At 38.0% G+C, this 17,734-nt stretch overlaps 1 protein-coding gene across 1 annotated transcript in view; it reads left to right on the forward strand.

Moving 5' to 3' along the window:
- Nucleotides 1-17,734, forward strand: part of LOC136882297 (zinc finger CCHC domain-containing protein 8 homolog) — a 154,651-nt gene that overhangs the window by 64,234 nt on the left and 72,683 nt on the right. Inside the window, exon 5 of the mRNA XM_067154867.2 lies at nt 3,524-3,648. Coding sequence (XP_067010968.1) covers nt 3,524-3,648 — 125 coding nt within the window. The remainder of the gene's footprint in view (nt 1-3,523; nt 3,649-17,734) is intronic.

Below are 17,734 nucleotides of genomic sequence, written 5' to 3' on the forward strand. Positions count from 1 at the left end.
TAACAGAGGGGCAGAAAACCCCATTCATGCCCAGGAGCACTTGCTCCAAATTACACAGAAAAGCCTCCTCGAGGCATACAACACTCAATTTTCAAGAAAGAGCCACTCGCTCTCAAATTTTAAGCCTATCAAAGGCCACACCAAACTCCACCTTCAAGTTGTCCTCTAAGGACATAAACACAGGGGTAAAATACCCAACCTACTGAGGCCTATTAAGTGAGAAAAGGTTAATTACATGGCCTCTAAAATACCAATTTGAGAGGAGGCGATCTGCACTCCTAATACATTTTGTTTAAAACCTAATCTGGCTCTAGGCCGCTAATGCAAGGGCTAATCCCATACTAAAGAGGTGACTTTAGAAAGAAACAATTTACATTACGTTAAGGAAGAAAAGTAGTGAAAATAAGTTCACCTCAATGCAATATGAGTGGGAGCTCGAGAGGGTTAAGCACTCTCTATCCCAATATGTAGCTTAAAAGAGAATAGATGCTAAGAGTCTTTACATTTTAGGGAAAGTTACATGGTGGAAACGCTTCGGACCCGCCCCGAGAGTTAAACTGCTGAGCTAGCAAGAAAAGAAGTTATTAAACGGCCATTACCTTGTTGTTGAACTGCTGCCCGAAGAAAGAGGCGCTTCCCGCCCCCTGCTACGTACTTCACACTTTGAAAGTTGGTACTGAAGTGGCGCAGAGACCCGAAAATCAGCAGTTTATATACTCTCGTGGAAAGTTCGAGGCGTTTCAGAAATGAGAACACCCGCCCACAAAAACTTTATTGGCTAGGGTTAAGCAAGATATTCAAGTTGGAGAAGATACACCTGATTGGTCAGAAATTAATTAAAGAAATTCGGGATTGGCTAAATTCAAAACCAGGGGAAAGAAAGGGTTATACAGCCAACTTAATAACAGAAAGAAATTTAACAAGGAACAAACTTTTGAAATAAAAATTTCTCCAAAAAAACAGTTCTTTCACTTCGCACTAGGGCGCACCATTGTAGTTCTTCAGTAGTGTCCTCTAGAAGAGAAAGTTCACACTTCTTACTACAGGTAAAACAAAAATACATCAAAAACGACCCAGTTCAGAAACTCCAAAATTTCCAAGTAGTGACATCTTCTGAGAAACTTGAAAATTAACACCTTAGATAAAGTTCAGACTTCCTCCAGTAGGGGAGTTTCAACTGGCGCAAAGTTTGAATTAGCGGCGTGGAGGTGTACCGCCCGGTACAGTTATTATTTTATCTGTGAGATTACTATTATTGTAATATAATTATTATTCAATTCGATTATTGTGTTTTGAACATTAACTGAACTGCTACGATATGATACAATGTTAATTTTTTGCCTGTGTTCAATGTATTAGTTGTTTTAAGATCTTCAGTAATTGGCTGATGATGACACTTGAAATGTGTTGAAACCGGTCCCAATAAACAGGTTGTAATTACTTTTTAGTTCAACTTACAACGGAGTATTGAAAGGTGGATCCTTCCCTATAATATTGTACATCTGCAACGCTTGTCGCTTGCGTGATTGTAGTTAAACGTATTAACACCAAAGACATGTACAGTAAAGAGTTGCTGTATATCAGATGTGGATATGACATTGCTACGTCATCGTGAGCATTTATTACAAGGCATTTTATTCAATTTTGCCTGAGGCATTAATAAAGTATCGATTAGGTGGTTATTTATACTTACTTCTTGATTAAACATCGATACGGTCATGAAATGGACAACTTGTAATACGAATGCTAACCAAGCAGGAAACATTACGAACATCTAATTTTATTCAATTTTGCCTGAGGCATTAATAAAGTATCGATTAGGTGGTTATTTATACTTACTTCTTGATTAAACATCGATACGGTCATGAAATGGACAACTTGTAATACGAATGCTAACCAAGCAGGAAACATTACGAACATCTAATTTTATTCAATTTTGCCTGAGGCATTAATAAAGTATCGATTAGGTGGTTATTTATACTTACTTCTTGATCGTGAGCATTTAGCGATGCGCTCACGGTCTTGGAGTTTCCTAGGGAGCTCCGGGCTATTACACCATTGTAGGTAACACTTGTCGCGTGGTGGGAGTCGATAATAGTTATTTCTGGAGGTTACGTAGGTGCGTCAACCTAACGTCTATATAAGGTGGCTGCATATTGTAGCGTCAGTCATTATTCTACTGGAAGGAGAGGCACAGTTGGCCATTAAGTAAACGAGAGGCAGTGGCCTCAGTCAGTCAGTGGGAGTCATTAGTTAAACGGAAGGTGAAGAGTGAAGAAGTGGATGGTGAACAGTGATGGAGTCTTAGAAGGATACACTTGCAATGAACTCATACCATACACACTTACAAAGAAGTCACATAATATGGAGAAGAAGCAGTCACATGGATACATCACCAAATTAGGCAAGGAATACGTCGTAATTACACTCAAAGTGTTGAAGGTACAGTCAAGTGAACCAGTGAGGGATACATTTCGTATAAATTGTTAAATGTCCAGTCAAGAAGAATTCAAATTCATGCCTAGTTTCTTTCAGTGCAGTGTCATAATTTCATATTCACATCTGTTTTATCGCAACAAGACTTATTATTTTTTATACACAATTTCAAGAATATATTTTGTTCTATCAAATTAATCTTTCGTTTTATTTAAACAGTAAAATTTCTTAACCTCAAATTTAATGGGGAATCTCCTTTTCCCGGAACTTATATGGTACGTTGTCAAAAGTAAGCTTATTACCCCACACCCTAGAGATATTCAAGATTCTCATTCTATTATTGCTGCACTGAGTAGTAGCTGGCGCCCATCAAATAACGTATGTGTAAGTAAGCAGGTAAGAAGTAAGTGTGAGTACAAGGTTCGACGATTGTGTATTTTAATTAATGAATATTAATTTTCATATTTTCCATTTTAAATGCAGATATTTCAGATTTTCAATTTAAATTCAGAAAAGTATGTTTTCAAAATTAAGTAAGCGAGTTAGGAACCTCTCAGTATCTGGTGGTAAAAGGTACTCCCCAGTTGTATCCTACTAATTTCTGTATCCAGTCTTTCATTTCCTGTCATTTCAGTTCCCTAGTATTTGAAGTGTTCTACGTTTTCCAGTTCCTTATCTGCAACTTTGACAGCTCCTTTTCCTTCTTTATTTCCTTAACTCATCACCATAGTCTTTGTCTTCTCCACATCGATGCTCAATCGACTTTGTTCAGTCAGTGTATTTAGTACATTCACATGTTGTTGTACCTCCTCATCTTTTTATATGCGAGGTTAATTTTTGAAATTTTCCTTGTCCTGAAAAGCTAGGGATTAGAATATGCAAGGCAGTGTGAAATGCAAGTAAATATTGTATGTTTTCAGTAAATATTTTGAAATAAACCATAGTTTGTGAAGATGATCATGCTAAATTTGGTGAAATTCTGCCCAGCTGTTTAAATGTGATGTAATTTCGGAAGACAGGCATAATATCATTTTTAGTTATACAGATTGTCTTTCCGTGTCCTTTTTTCATGTGTGTTTTGTTTCAGATATGGCTCACCCAGACGACGAGGAGGGAGAGATCATTGCCCCGGAGCAGAGAGACAGATACGATCTCAAGAAGATCATTAGTTTCCCAGGTTTTAATGTGAAGCCAAAATCTGGCACAAGGGATGTAAGTGAGCTTTTAACTTAAGTGAGGATGAATGGTACATTGTTCGTTGGTGGTTTGTAAATGTAAAAACTCCTCAGCTGTTTTGGTTGTGATGATATAATGTAGCATTGTCCGTGATAGGTGTTTTTCTGCAATACTCCGTCATATTCAGCACATTACAAAGTTGTTGTTGTTTGAGTCGTACACCTCTCCGTGTCACCTAACCACCATGTCCTGTTCCATTCTAATCAGTCTACTACATTCGTCAATTTTTATCTTCTACTCTTCTACTCTTCTCTCAACAAGTTCTCAAGATGTGTCTTATCAGTCTATCTCTTCCTCTGGTTAAATTTCAGTAAATTGTTTTCCTCTCGCTAACTTTGTTCAGTATCTCTTCTTTTTTGTGATCCAACCCCCTGTGGGTGGGAGATGCACACGGAGAATACACCGACGGTATCTCCTGTCTGTTGTGAGAAGCAACTAAGTGGGGTGACCCAAGGGATGAACCATGAGATTACTTGTGATTAGTACCGTTTAAGTGAGCAACACCATGGGTCGACATTACTTGCGAATAGTACTATTATGTGAGAAACACCTTGGGTCTGGGTGTTGCCTGTAATTAATACCATCATGTGCATCCCACCGAGGTGGAGAAAGGGGTGCGTGGCTGCACACACTAGCGTCCATGCGGGAAAAGGTGCTGTACTGTGCACTGCACCAAATTGTGTTGGTTCCCCTGCATTATCTGTGAGTAGTACACTATGTGAGGAGCACCATGAGTAAATTTTACCTGTAGTTAGTAGAGTAGAATTCCATTTGTCCGGCATCCAACAGTCCGGAACGCCCTATGGTCCGCCACCATTCCAAGATTTTTTAATGTTATTTTTTTTACGTTTGTGACAGTGGTTCAAAACCACCCAGAAGTGTCCACTATGCGTCTGCTATTTTTCGACACAATCGGCATTGTTGGCTGTCACCTCACTCAGGTTCAGTTCATTGTTTTGATTGCGAGCATTTTTCGCTACAGTATTTTTTCTTGTGATCTAGGGTCCGTATTACAGTAGTGCAGTAATGTAAAGAACATATTCAACCCTCTATCCTTCCAGCCTTTGAAATGTGGCACGGGCAAAAATGAATCCCAGGGTCGCTAAACGGGTAAGACCCACAGAGATATCTTCTAATAATATAACTAACCTTAAATTATTGAACAGGAAGGATAAGAAAGAAGATAAATTAAATAAAAAGATCTGAATGAGAACCTTTTGGTAAAAACACAAATTTATTGAATAAAAGATAAACTTTGGCAAAGAAAAAAAAAATCCCTACACAGAATAAAGGAGTTCGGCTAACATTTCACTGTACATGGATACGTCACCCATAACCTCCGGTCAACTATAACCATATTATGGTTTAATTCATGTATACAATTTTTTTAATTTACTCAATTATTCACTCCAAGCCACTAACTAGTGCCTTTATCTATTGAAATTCGTCGGCCCAAGTATCCAGTCAATTTACTTCCATCATCAACTATTACCTTGAAGAACAACAATCTTATTAATGAATTCCAAATTCATCCAAATACATTTCATTTACTTGAACTCATATTACGTCATCATTTGCCGACATGAATTTAATCAACTTGCTCCTTTTACTAATACATCTCAGTTTTTATTATATTTGATAAGACCAAATTAAAAAAAAAATATATATATATAGCTGACCATTATTACATTAATCACTTTCATCAGAGTGACCTTTGAAATAAAAAATAAATTCAAAATTCATTCCTCTATATATAACTCATTACTCCGTATCCACTCTCCCTTCTATCCATGAACCATTGAAAAATATAAAGTCCTTCCTGAATATAAACATTTGAACTAGATACTGAATCACTAAATCATTATACCCTCAAAATGATTAAATTATCAAAAAAGATTATTATGATTATTAAAAATTATTAAATCATTACAATAAGTTTGATCATTGAATCATGAAGCTGTTAGAAATTATTAAATCATCCGAAATGTTACCTTTGTTAAAAATACTAAATGTTAGAATTATTAACTCATTACATTTATTAAATTATTCATGAACTCCAAAAATGATCAAATCTAAAATCATTAAATCTGAAATTATTTCATCATTAAAATCATTAAATCATTCTTTTTTTATCGGCTTCCTCCTCTCATCTATACAAACTTAACACGGAACGCGACCGGGTCGATAACTACCCCTGATACAAATAAATTTAATTTACTATTCTGATTCATCAATTAAAAAAAATATTTCACATACACATAATCACCTGTTTCACTAATACATAGAATAAACATGAACTATGTAGCGAAGTTACCTAAACTAATTTGAATTCCCACCAAAAACTTAATATACACTGAATCTATGACAATAGGACAGAACCTTTTGGCCTCAAACACACAACCACATGAAACGAATTCACAACATCAGACAGAAAGGTTGCAACTGCAAATCACAGTATCCATTGCCAAATGCACAGTAAAATACAAATCACATATGCAATGAAACAAAATCAGTCATATTCATAATTGCCAGGAAAATCATGTTCATTGGCCTGGTCGGGGATCAAACTTTCGACCACCTGGCTCGCAACATTACAGTGACCTATAATTTCCTATCTTACAATGGACTATCACGAAATATTATTAAATCTTTAAACCTCAATGTGCTGTTCCTAAATCATTCAATCGGAATTATATAACCCATGACATTTATTCTTTCATTTTATGATCCTAATCAACGCAGCTTAAATTTTCCTTTAATATACACGCAGAACAAGTAAGAACATCTTATCTGAGAACGCATCACTTTCATTTATTACACGGCAATCTTTCTGTCACCACACACTAATATCTCTTTGTTCTAATTAACTTCATATGTTTCTTTCAAAAATCGTCTTCCATATAACTTAGCTCCCTTTGGGCTACAATATCAATTATTCATGAGCATACAATGCTTTCAATACACAATATTTATCTCACACTTCACATGTCTACTGGTGCAATTCTTACCAGGATCTATCATAACATATCTAGAAACGTTTTACTTCATTTGCCAGCACTATATTAAAATATCTCGTTCCATAATATCACCGGTTCGTTACCTGCTGCTAGCATTCGTATGTTAAAGGTCTTACTTCAAAGCTAATCTCAACCAAATAACAAAAATTAATTATATGACAGAACATCTACTTCCTAACAGCACATTTTCATTTACTGGTCAAATGCATATTACTTATTGATGAAACAGGCTCTAAATATCCACTGTAATGTGCATATCTTCATGATGTCAATTAACTTTCTCTCGATGATTAAACTTATCCATGCAGCATGCCAAAAACTATCACTGTCCTATCCCAATGACTATAAAACACATACCGATTGCCATCTATCCTGATTAACATATTTACGCACACAAATATCATGTTAGAAGACCACACGTGATATAAGATCATAACACACGTTTCTTCTTATTATTACAGAAGATCATATCTCAACACACGTTTCTTATCCCACACATGTTCACTCCCTATATCTAGCTAACCCTTGCTACATCAAAAAATAAAAGTGAACTTCATCATTTCATGCAAGAAAATTACAAATATAATTTCAGCTAATCATGCATAGGTGAAAATAATATGAATCAGGAGGTAATTATCGAGTCCGGCGTTGTTCTCTGCTCAGCTGTACAGCATTTTTGCCCTCAGGTAGGCCCCTTGATGTGGTTCACACCATCATATCTGTAGCATTGACGTGTGCATAAATGCCTTCCTCGACATCCATTTCTTCACTCTTGTTTGGTTCAACATTGCACACGACATCACTCGCATTTTTACACTAAAATACACAGAAAAATATACATGAATTATACACAAGCACTCAATACACTCTTTGTCACAATTTAGTAAATACTCCGTCTCTGCAATCTTTGCGATTTCCGACACTTAGCACTGCAAAGCGTCCCGCGACTTTATACCATTTCAGTCCTTACTTCCCAAGGAACAGGTTTATCATGTGAGACTTTATACCTCAAAATTCTTGGTTATTTATACTCCCAATTCTCTAGTAAAATAAATCCCTTGGATCCAGTTATGCGTTCTCAATATAGTATGTATTAGGCTGAGAAATGCTTAAAATTCCGTTCGACGGCGAACACCACACATCTCCGAGTCGTCCCAAACCAAAAAGCAGAGCGAACCTCCTGGGGTGCGCGTGGCTTCCTCTCGTACGTTTGCCTCGTGGCATGGAGTTAGGGAATCCCCTGATCAGTTGTGTAATATCCTGCCTTTATTACTCACATTCATGAATTACAATAATTTACTAGGTTATATCATCTTAATTTTCCGACTATGTAGGAGCCTGAATCTTCTTCTATGTTGTCTCCCTGCAGATTTTTGCCAATATTTGAGGGCTTATATGTTGGCGTCCATATTTTTTTCCACTCAGCCTCGAGCGCTCTGTGCTTTGATTCACTGTTCAGAAGTACTACCAACTTAAATTTTGAATAGCTCTGTCGCAGACTTACTCTTTCTAGAGTGGAAGATTCTCTCTTATGCAATCAAATGGCCATGACATGTGTACTTTCTAGCTACAAGCTAGAACAAGCGGGATTGCCACACACATCCGGCCTCTCGTATAACTCAATTTCATTATTCCCGCAACTTTCTACCATAATTAATATTCTAGGTCAATGATATGACCCATTTGGGTTCAATACATATTAAAGTGCCTTGTGGAAGTTTTCTTGGTATTTAAGCCGTAACAGTGTTCTCGAAACCGAAACCTCCTTAAAGTTCCAAATCAGGAGAGAAATGTAAGCACATAACTCGACCATCAACCAGAAACTGGAATCGTCAAACGCCTGGAAAAAGGTGAGAATAGAAATAATTTTTTGAATGAATTTAATATTCATTAAAAAAAAAAACAGAAAAGATGACTAATGAAATTTGCTTCTCAATCGGTAACAACGGAAAGATTGGCTTCCAGACAAACATTTAAAAAAAAACCAAAACTGGAACAGTTAGAATGGTTCAGTGCAGTACGCTCCGAAGGAAAGCCGGTAACGGGGCCAATCGTTATTGAAAAGGCAAAGAAATTTGGAGAAGACTTAGGTGTTGCAGAAAGTGAATGCAATTTTTCTGATGATTGGCGTAGAAACTTTAAGTTTCAGCGTGGAATTCGAAGACTTGATGTAACTGGAGAGACACTTTCAGCAGAAAAATACAAAGACAAGTTTGAAGAAATAATCTAACAGCTGATCAGATTTACAATGCTGACGAAACAGGCCTACTATGGCAGTGTTTACCAACATCTACTTTAGCTGTGGGAGGTGAAAAGGCGGATAAAGGGTTAAAAAACAAAGACAGATTGACAGTTTCATTATGTGCTAATACATCTGGAAGTCACCGAATAACTCCTTTGTAATTGGTAAATCTAGAAAACCTCGGGCATTTAAAAATGTTACGAACTTGCCTGTTCATTGGGATGCTCAATCAAATGCGTGGATTACCGCCACCCTATTCAAAGACTGGTTCTTTCATCATTTTGTGTCACAAGTCAAAAAAAGCTTCAAAAACTTGGTCTACCAGAAGACAGCAAAGCCATCCTTCTTTCGGACAACTGTAAAGCACATCCACCAGTAGCTGAGTTAGTTTCTGGAAATATGTTTGCTACAATTCTGCCGCCTAGTGTTACGTCACTGATTCAGCCAATGGATCAAGGGGTAATCCAGAACTTTAAATGTTTTTATAGGAGTTCTTTCGTTCACAGCCTGTTAAACACTGAGTATGATGTAACTGAATGTCAAAAAAAGTTTAATGTACAAGATGCCGTCTATACTGTCGCACTGTCCTGGGCTCAAGTAAAAAAGTTACTTTACATCGGTGCTGGGGAAATCTTTGGCGAACTGCAGATCGTACATTTGATTCAACACCACAGACTGTTGAGGAGGAACAACATCCCGAATCAGTGTCTGAAGTTTTGGATGTGTAAGAAGTGTAACCAACAACAATCCTTTGGATAACGTATCTGAAAAGCAACTCGCGGAGTGGATTCAAATGGAAAACAATGAACCTACTGAGCAGGAGCTAGCCGTTGAAGACATTATCCAAAGTGTATTAAACCCTCAGCCTATACACAATCTGGAAGAGAGTGACTCAGATAAGAAAACTGAAGGAAAGAAGCAGAAGCTGCAGAGTCCCTAAATAAATATCCATCACTGTTGCTGAGTGTAATACTAATTATAATGCCATTATTGGTTTACATATCATCAGAAATAACTTTTATGCCAAGCGACAACGATCTCAAAAACGAAAAGATACTGGTCATTATTCTCATGGTTGTCCCGTATTGAATGATGTTATTCACAGCAGTTATAATAAGAAGTATTTCTTGTCCACCTATTCAATGCAAATCACCTTTCTTGGTGTTTACACTTTCATACAATTAATTCTTCTAAGGGACATGTTTCGCTCATATAAAGAGCATCTTCAGCCTTAATTTTTTTAAATCTTAAAATTATGTTCCTGAACAGTCGTAACCTGTTGCTAATAGGTTAGCAACTCCAAATCACAGGACGTACCTATCATCTGAATAATAACAATTCCCACTATCTGCATAAATTAGTCGGAGGTCATGCACGACGTTCTATACCTCGCACATTTGCATAACGTAACTTACTAACCCTCCTATGCGAACCATGTGACCTTGCCGCGGAGGGGAGGCTTGCGTGTCCCAATGATGCAGATAGCCGAGCCGCAGGTGCAACCATATCGGATGGGTATCTGTTGAGAGACCAGACTAACGAATGGTTCATCGAAAGGGGGGTGGCAGCCTTTCGGTAGTTGCAAGAGCGGCAGTCTAGACGATTGACTGATACGGCCTTGTAGTAATACTCAACATGGCTTAGCTGTGTTGATACTGCTACACGGCTGAAAGCAACGGGAAACTACAGCCGTAACTACCTCCCGAGGACATGCAGCTCTCTCTGTATGAATGATGTACTGATGATGGCTTCCTACCGGGTAGAATATTCCGGAGGTAAACTAGTCCCCCATTCGGATCTCCGGGTGGGGACTACACGAGAGGGGGCGATCATCAGGAAGATGGATACTGACATTCTGCGAGTCGGAGCGTGGAATGTTAGAAGCTTGAATCGTTGTGGTAGGTTAGAGAATCTGAAAAGGGAGATGGATAGGCTAAAGTTAGATGTAGTTGGTATAAGTGAAGTACGTTGGCAGGAAGAACAAGATTTTTGGTCAGGCGACTACCGAATTATCAACACAAAATCAAACAGGGGAAATGCAGGAGTTGGTTTAATAATGAATAAGAAAATAGGGCAGCGGGTAAGCTACTACGACCAGCATAGTGAAAGAATTATTGTCGTCAAGATAGACACCAAACCAATGCCCACCACAATAGTGCAGGTCTATATGCCTACTAGTTCAGCGGATGACGAAGAAATCAAAATAATATATGAGGAGATAGAAGATTTAATACAATATGTAAAAGGTGACGAAAATCTAATTGTGATGGGAGACTGGAATGCAGTGGTAAGCGAAGGAAGAGAAGGTGGTACAGTAGGTGAATTTGGATTGGGACAAAGGAACGAAAGAGGAAGTTGGCTGGTTGAATTCTGCACTGATCATAATTTAGTCCTTGCCAATACTTGGTTCAAACATCACAAACGACGGCTGTATACGTAGACGAGACCTGGAGATACTGGAAGGTATCAAATAGACTTCATTATGGTTAGGCATAGATTCAGAAACCAGGTGTTGGATTGCAAAACTTTCCCAGGAGCAGACGTGTACTCTGACCACAACTTGTTGGTCATGAAATGCCATCTGAAGTTGAAGAAATTGAAGAAAGGAAAGAATGCAAAAAGATGGGATCTAGACAAGTTGAAAGAAAAGAGTGTGAGGGGGATCTAGACAAGTTGAAAGAAAAGAGTGTGAGGTATTGTTTCAAGGAACATGTTGCACAAGGACTAAATGAAAAGGCTGAAGGAAACACTATAGAGGAAGAGTGGAGAGTCATGAAAAATGAAGTCAGTAAGGCTGCTGAAGAAGTGTTACGAAGGAAGAAAAGATCAACTAAGAATCAGTGGATAACTCAGGAGGTACTAGACCAGATTGATGAACAACGAAAATACAAGAATGCTAGAAATCAAGAGGGCAGAAAAGAATACAGGCGATTAAAGAATCAAGTGGATAGAAAGTGCAAGGTAGCTAAGGAAGAATGGCTAAAGGAGAAGTGCAAGGATGTCGAAGGATGTATGGTCCTGGGAAAGATAAATGCTGCATACAGAAAAATCAAGGAAACGTTTGGAGAAAGGAAATCTAGGTGTATGAATATTAAGAGCTCAGATGGAAAGCCACTTCTAGGGATAGAAGACAAAGCAGGAAGATGGCAGGAACATATCCAACAGTTGTATCAAGGTAAAGATGTAGATAATTTGGTTCTGGAACATGAAGAGGCTGTTGATGCTGATGAAATGGGAGACCGAATTTTGAGGTCGGAGTTTGACAGAGCTGTGAGTGACCTAAATAGGACCAAGGCACCTGTAATTGATGACATTCCCTCTGAATTACTAACTGCCTTAGGAGAAACCAGTATGGCAAGGTTATTCCATTTAGTTTGTGAGATGTATGAGACAGGAGAAGTCCCATCCGATTTTCAGCAGAATGTTGTTGTACCTATTCCCAAGAAAGCCGGTGCTGACAGGTGTGAAAACTATCGCACCATTAGTTTAGTATCTCATGCCTGCAAAATTTTAACACGTATTATTTACAGGAGAATGGAAAAACAAGTTGAAACTGAGTTGGGAGATCAATTTGGCTTCAGAAGAAATGTAGGAACACGTGAAGCAATCCTGACTTTACGTCTGATCTTAGAGGATCGAATCAAGAAGGACAAGCCCACGTACATGGCATTCGTAGATCTAGAAAAGGCATTCGATAATGTTGATTGGAGCAAGCTATTTATGATTCTGAAGATGATAGGGATCAGATACCGAGAATGAAGAATTATCTACAATCGGTATAAAAACCAGTCTGCAGTGATAAGAATCGAGGGCTTTGAAAAAGAAGCAGCAATCCAGAAAGGAGTGAGGCAAGGCTGCAGTTTGTCCCCTCTCCTTTTCAGTGTTTACATAGAACAGGCAGTAAAGGAAATCAAAGAGAAATCTGGAAAGGGAATCACAGTCCAAGGAGAGGAAATCAAAACCTTGAGATTTGCCGATGATATTGTTATTTTATCTGAGACTGCAGAAGATCTCGAGAAGTTGCTGAATGGTATGGATGAAGTGTTGGGTAAGGAGTACAAGATGAAAATAAATAAGTCCAAAACAAAAGTAATGGAGTGCAGTCGAACGAAGGCAGGTGATGTAGGAAATATTAGATTAGGAAATTAAGTCTTAAAGGAAGTAGATAAATATTGTTACTTGGGTAGTAAAATAACTAACGATGGCAGAAGTAAGGAGGACATGAAATGCAGACTAGCACAAGCAAGGAAGAGCTTTCTTAAGAAAAGAAATTTGCTCACTTCAAACATTGATATTGGAATTAAAAAGATGTTTTTGAGGAGTTTCGTGTGGAACGTGGCATTGTATGGAAGTGAAACATGGACGATAACTAGCTCAGAAAGAAAGAGAATAGAAGCTTTTGAAATGTGGTGTTACAGAAGAATGCTGAAGGTGAGATGGATAGATCGAATCACGAATGAAGAGATACTGAATCGAATTGGTGAGAGGAGATCGATTTGGCTAAATTTGACGAGAAGAAGAGATAGAATGATAGGACACATCTTAAGACACCCAGGACTTGTTCAGTTGATTTTTGAAGGAAGTGTAGGTGGTAAGAACGGTAAGGGTAGACCAAGATATGAATATGACAAGCAGATTAGAGCAGATGTAGGATGCAATAGTTACGTAGAAATGAAAAGGTTAGCACAGGATAGGGTGGCATGGAGGTCTGCATCAAACCAGTCTATGGACTGATGACTCAAACAACAACAACTTACTAACCTACATTTGTAAACAAGTTGAGCAGCATCTTTCAACCAGTGCCCACATTTGACTCCTGCACACATTCTGCGTCCTGTCTGTTGTGTTTAAAGCAATACGGATTATTGTGTTTTCACAATTGAGCTTGTGGCACTCTATTTTAACTTACATTCTGGAAATACATCACTTAAGTTGCATTTTAATTTTAGTCTTTCCGTAAGATTGGTGTTCACCTTGGTGCTGTTTTTTTTATAGAAAAAACAATTACTCCTGTTTTTAAGACGAAGATTCAGTAATAGTTTCAGACAAGGTTTTAAAGTGACATTGTGAAAATTTTAATTGTTTATGTTATCACGTTTCCTGAGGACTGGAAGATGGGCATCATTGTACCTCTGTTCAAGAAAGGAAGCCGACGAAAATGTACTAATTACTGTGGTATCACACTACTGTCTCATGTCCTGAAAATATTGGAAAAAATAATAGAGACCAGAATCAGAGATATTGTTGAACAGATTTCGGAAGAAGAGCAGTATGGTTTCAGACCAGGAAGGTCAACTACAGACCTTATATTTGCAATTAGGATGCTAATGGAAAAATACTGGGAGAAGAACAAGCCTTTATTTTTAATATTTTTGGACATTGAGAAAGCATACGATAGTGTACCAAGGGAAAGAATTTGGCAATGCATGAAAGAACTTCAAGTGCGAGACAGCCTCATAGACAAAGTGAAAATGTTGTATAGTGGGAACAGAAGCTGTATTCAAGTAGGATGTGGTTTGTTGGACTGGTTTGAAACAAAGAGAGGAGTGCAGCAGGGCAGCTCATTGTCACCACTTCTATTTATTATTGTAATGGATGTAGTAATGAAATCTATTAAAAGGAAAGAACATGGAGATATCAAAGCCTTCACATTTGCAGATGATGTTGTGATCTGGAGTGACTCAGAAGAGGAATTGGGAGAGAGAATACAAAGCTGGAATGAGGAGTTTAAGAAATATGGTTTAAACATCAGCAAGACCAAGACTGTGGTGATGAAAGTGTATGGGGAAGGAGCAGAACCAATAGTCATGTTAAATGAAGCTCAACTGGACAGCGTTCCAGTTTTCAAATACTTGGGTAGCGTTACATCAAATGACAACCTAGCAAAACATGAGGTGAACATTCGAATCAATAAGGCAACACAATTTTACCACCAGGTAAGACACCTGCTGTGGGATGAGCCAATACCCATGAAAACAAAAATGACATTGTACAAGTCCTATTATACACAAATTCTTACATACGGTCTCGAAACCACAACATTGACCAATAGAGATCATTCCAAACTTCAGGCAGCTGAAATGAAATTCCTACACACTATGATCCAGAAAACCAGGAAAGACAAGATTAGGAATGAGAAAATTAGAGAAGAAGTAGGAATAGATGATTCTCTCGTCAATAAGATTCAGATATCAAGACTGAAGTGGTTTGGTCACATGAAGAGGATGCCAGTAAACAGAACTGCAAGGAAGGAATTTGACAGAAAGGTAGAAGGAAGACGACCCGTGGGAAGGCCACGAAGGAAATGGATAGATTTAGTTAAGAGCGATGTACTGCTGAGAGGTCATGATTGGGACAAGTTGGTGGAGGAAGAATGGTACAAGGACAGGATGAGATGGAGGAGGCTCATATACCACACCCGGGAAACTGGAGATGGTTTAGGATGATGATGATGTTATCACGTTTTTAGTAGTGCCTTAGTGTTGTTTTTAGATTTAATTTGGTTTTTAGGCTACTGTAATTTTAATTTTGACTATAGTCTTTTTAATATGTTTATGTCTGTTCAGGAACATCATATTAAGATTTAAAAAAAAAATTAAGGCTGAAGATGCTCTTTATATGAGCGAAACATGTCCCTTAGAAGAATTAATTGAATGAAAGTGTAAACACCAATAAAGGTGATTTGTATTGAATAGCTGGACAAGAAATAATTATTATTTTAATTGCTGTGATAAACGAAAAGATATTCGAGATTTTTTTTTAAGTCGCACTAAAATATTGTACAGTATATGTATGTAAACTGAATGTGTTGAATGAAAATTTGGTGCTGCCCTAATTTTGAGCTAAATTTATTAAACTAATGATTTTGCTGATCAACATTTTACTGCGAAACGCCGTGTTACAGCTGTTTATCGCTGTAAGCCTTAAACTATATCGTAGTTGTAACCGCTACTACAGTGGTTACACAAAACAAGCACTAAACACAATAAAGGGGGGAAGTAAGAGCAACTACACAATATCAGAAAACACTACACACTCAGCGAAACATCAGCTGGACTACGTGGATCTCCGCCAACAACAACATAATACGAAATATCAGTAGGGCCAACTAGTGGACAATAAACCAGGAAAGTGAAAATAGGCAGTACCTACCGAGGGCATGGACATGGCTTAGGTTGCAGATTCTGAAATAAATCAACCGTGATCCTTAAATTTGAACAATGTTATTTACCAAAGGGTTTTACAAATACATTCCGAACAAAATCCGCCAACTTGCAACTTACGAACTATATTCTCTGTGATACACATAACTTAGAGGTTCTTTGATGTCTTTCTACAAGTTCAAAATTTCAAAGCAACTATACATCTAGTTACAAATCCAGTTGTACAATGTAATTTACAGTGAAGTAAACGTACTCTCCTAAACTCTAGGGTACATCAAGAGACACTGAACTACCAGAGGCAAACCCCAAGGTAAATATATTAAACTACAATCTACATATTTAGTGAAATAAGAAAAGGGAATGCCTCGAAAACAAACAGGCAAGCCCAGCTGAAAAGCTAAGGCGTCATAAATAATTAAGTTGGCGAATCTAGGTTAGGCTAGGGCAGAATCCTATACGAAATAGCAACCGAACATTGCGGAAATTTTAGCTGGAACGGAATGCAGGAGTGCTTACCCGAAGGTGGCCCATCCCAGTAGCGAAGCGTCGCACACGACGTAAAACTTCAAACAGACCAAGATAGACTAAGGCAGACCAGGCCAAGACAAGACCAAGACAGGCTGAATTACGAACGCTGCCTCGCTCTCAATATATAGGTAAACCCTGGCCTAGGAGTAGCCAATCGGAATGCACGAGTCCGCTTATGCCCACCTAGGTTCACCAATCTCAATTCCTACTACAGTCGCGAACTTTAACTAACATTCTCTAATACACACGCTTGCGAACCTTCCATTTCCAGAACAGTCAGAAAGTATATTCTAGAAGACATAACCAACAAAATACAACACACCCTGCTCAAAATTTCATGTAACATTTCTGGATACTTCCAGTAAGTACAGAACTGAAATTACTATTTACAAATACCATATGTTACAAATATTACACAGTACAGGTTAGGTCTTTACAAATAAAACATACTACCACACTTTACAAATAAAGTCTTCAATAAACATTTTCCACTTCCACTACATTGTTCATCTGTGACAGTAGTAAGAGGTACCGCCCGATACTCCGGCATTTTAGGTAATCCGGCACCGGGCCGGTCCCGAACGTGCTGGACTATCGGACTTCTACTGTACCACATTGTGAGGAGCATCATGTGAGTATACAGTATTTACACGAATAATACCCGCCGTCGAATAATGCCCACACCCTCATTTTAGGAAAGCACATTTTGAAAAGAAAAAAGAAAGAACTAGAAGTCCTTCCATCAAAAAAGTAACATAGGCATAAACATATATTTTGTATCACTCCATGAGGTCCACGTGGTCTTTATGCAAATATCACTGCTATGAAATATATTTTCCATGAAAATGAGCAAGTAGGCCTTTAAGGCCCGTATTCACCAACGCGAGTAAAAGCTTTTATCTTAGTTTAAAGCTACGTAATCCGAAATAACGGTTAAGTTTGTATTGACCAACAGCATTATCTAGGTTTAAAATTTTACCGGAGATTGGTTGGCCGGTATAATGGGAAATCTAAGATAATAGCCTTCCAAGATGGCTACTCGTAGACGGCTGGAATGTCTAATTGCTAGAGAAAATTACAGCGACAAGTAATATGATTAAGATTATGCAATT

Source organism: Anabrus simplex, chromosome 10, assembly GCF_040414725.1.
Source record: "Anabrus simplex isolate iqAnaSimp1 chromosome 10, ASM4041472v1, whole genome shotgun sequence".
NCBI lineage: Eukaryota > Metazoa > Arthropoda > Insecta > Orthoptera > Tettigoniidae > Anabrus > Anabrus simplex.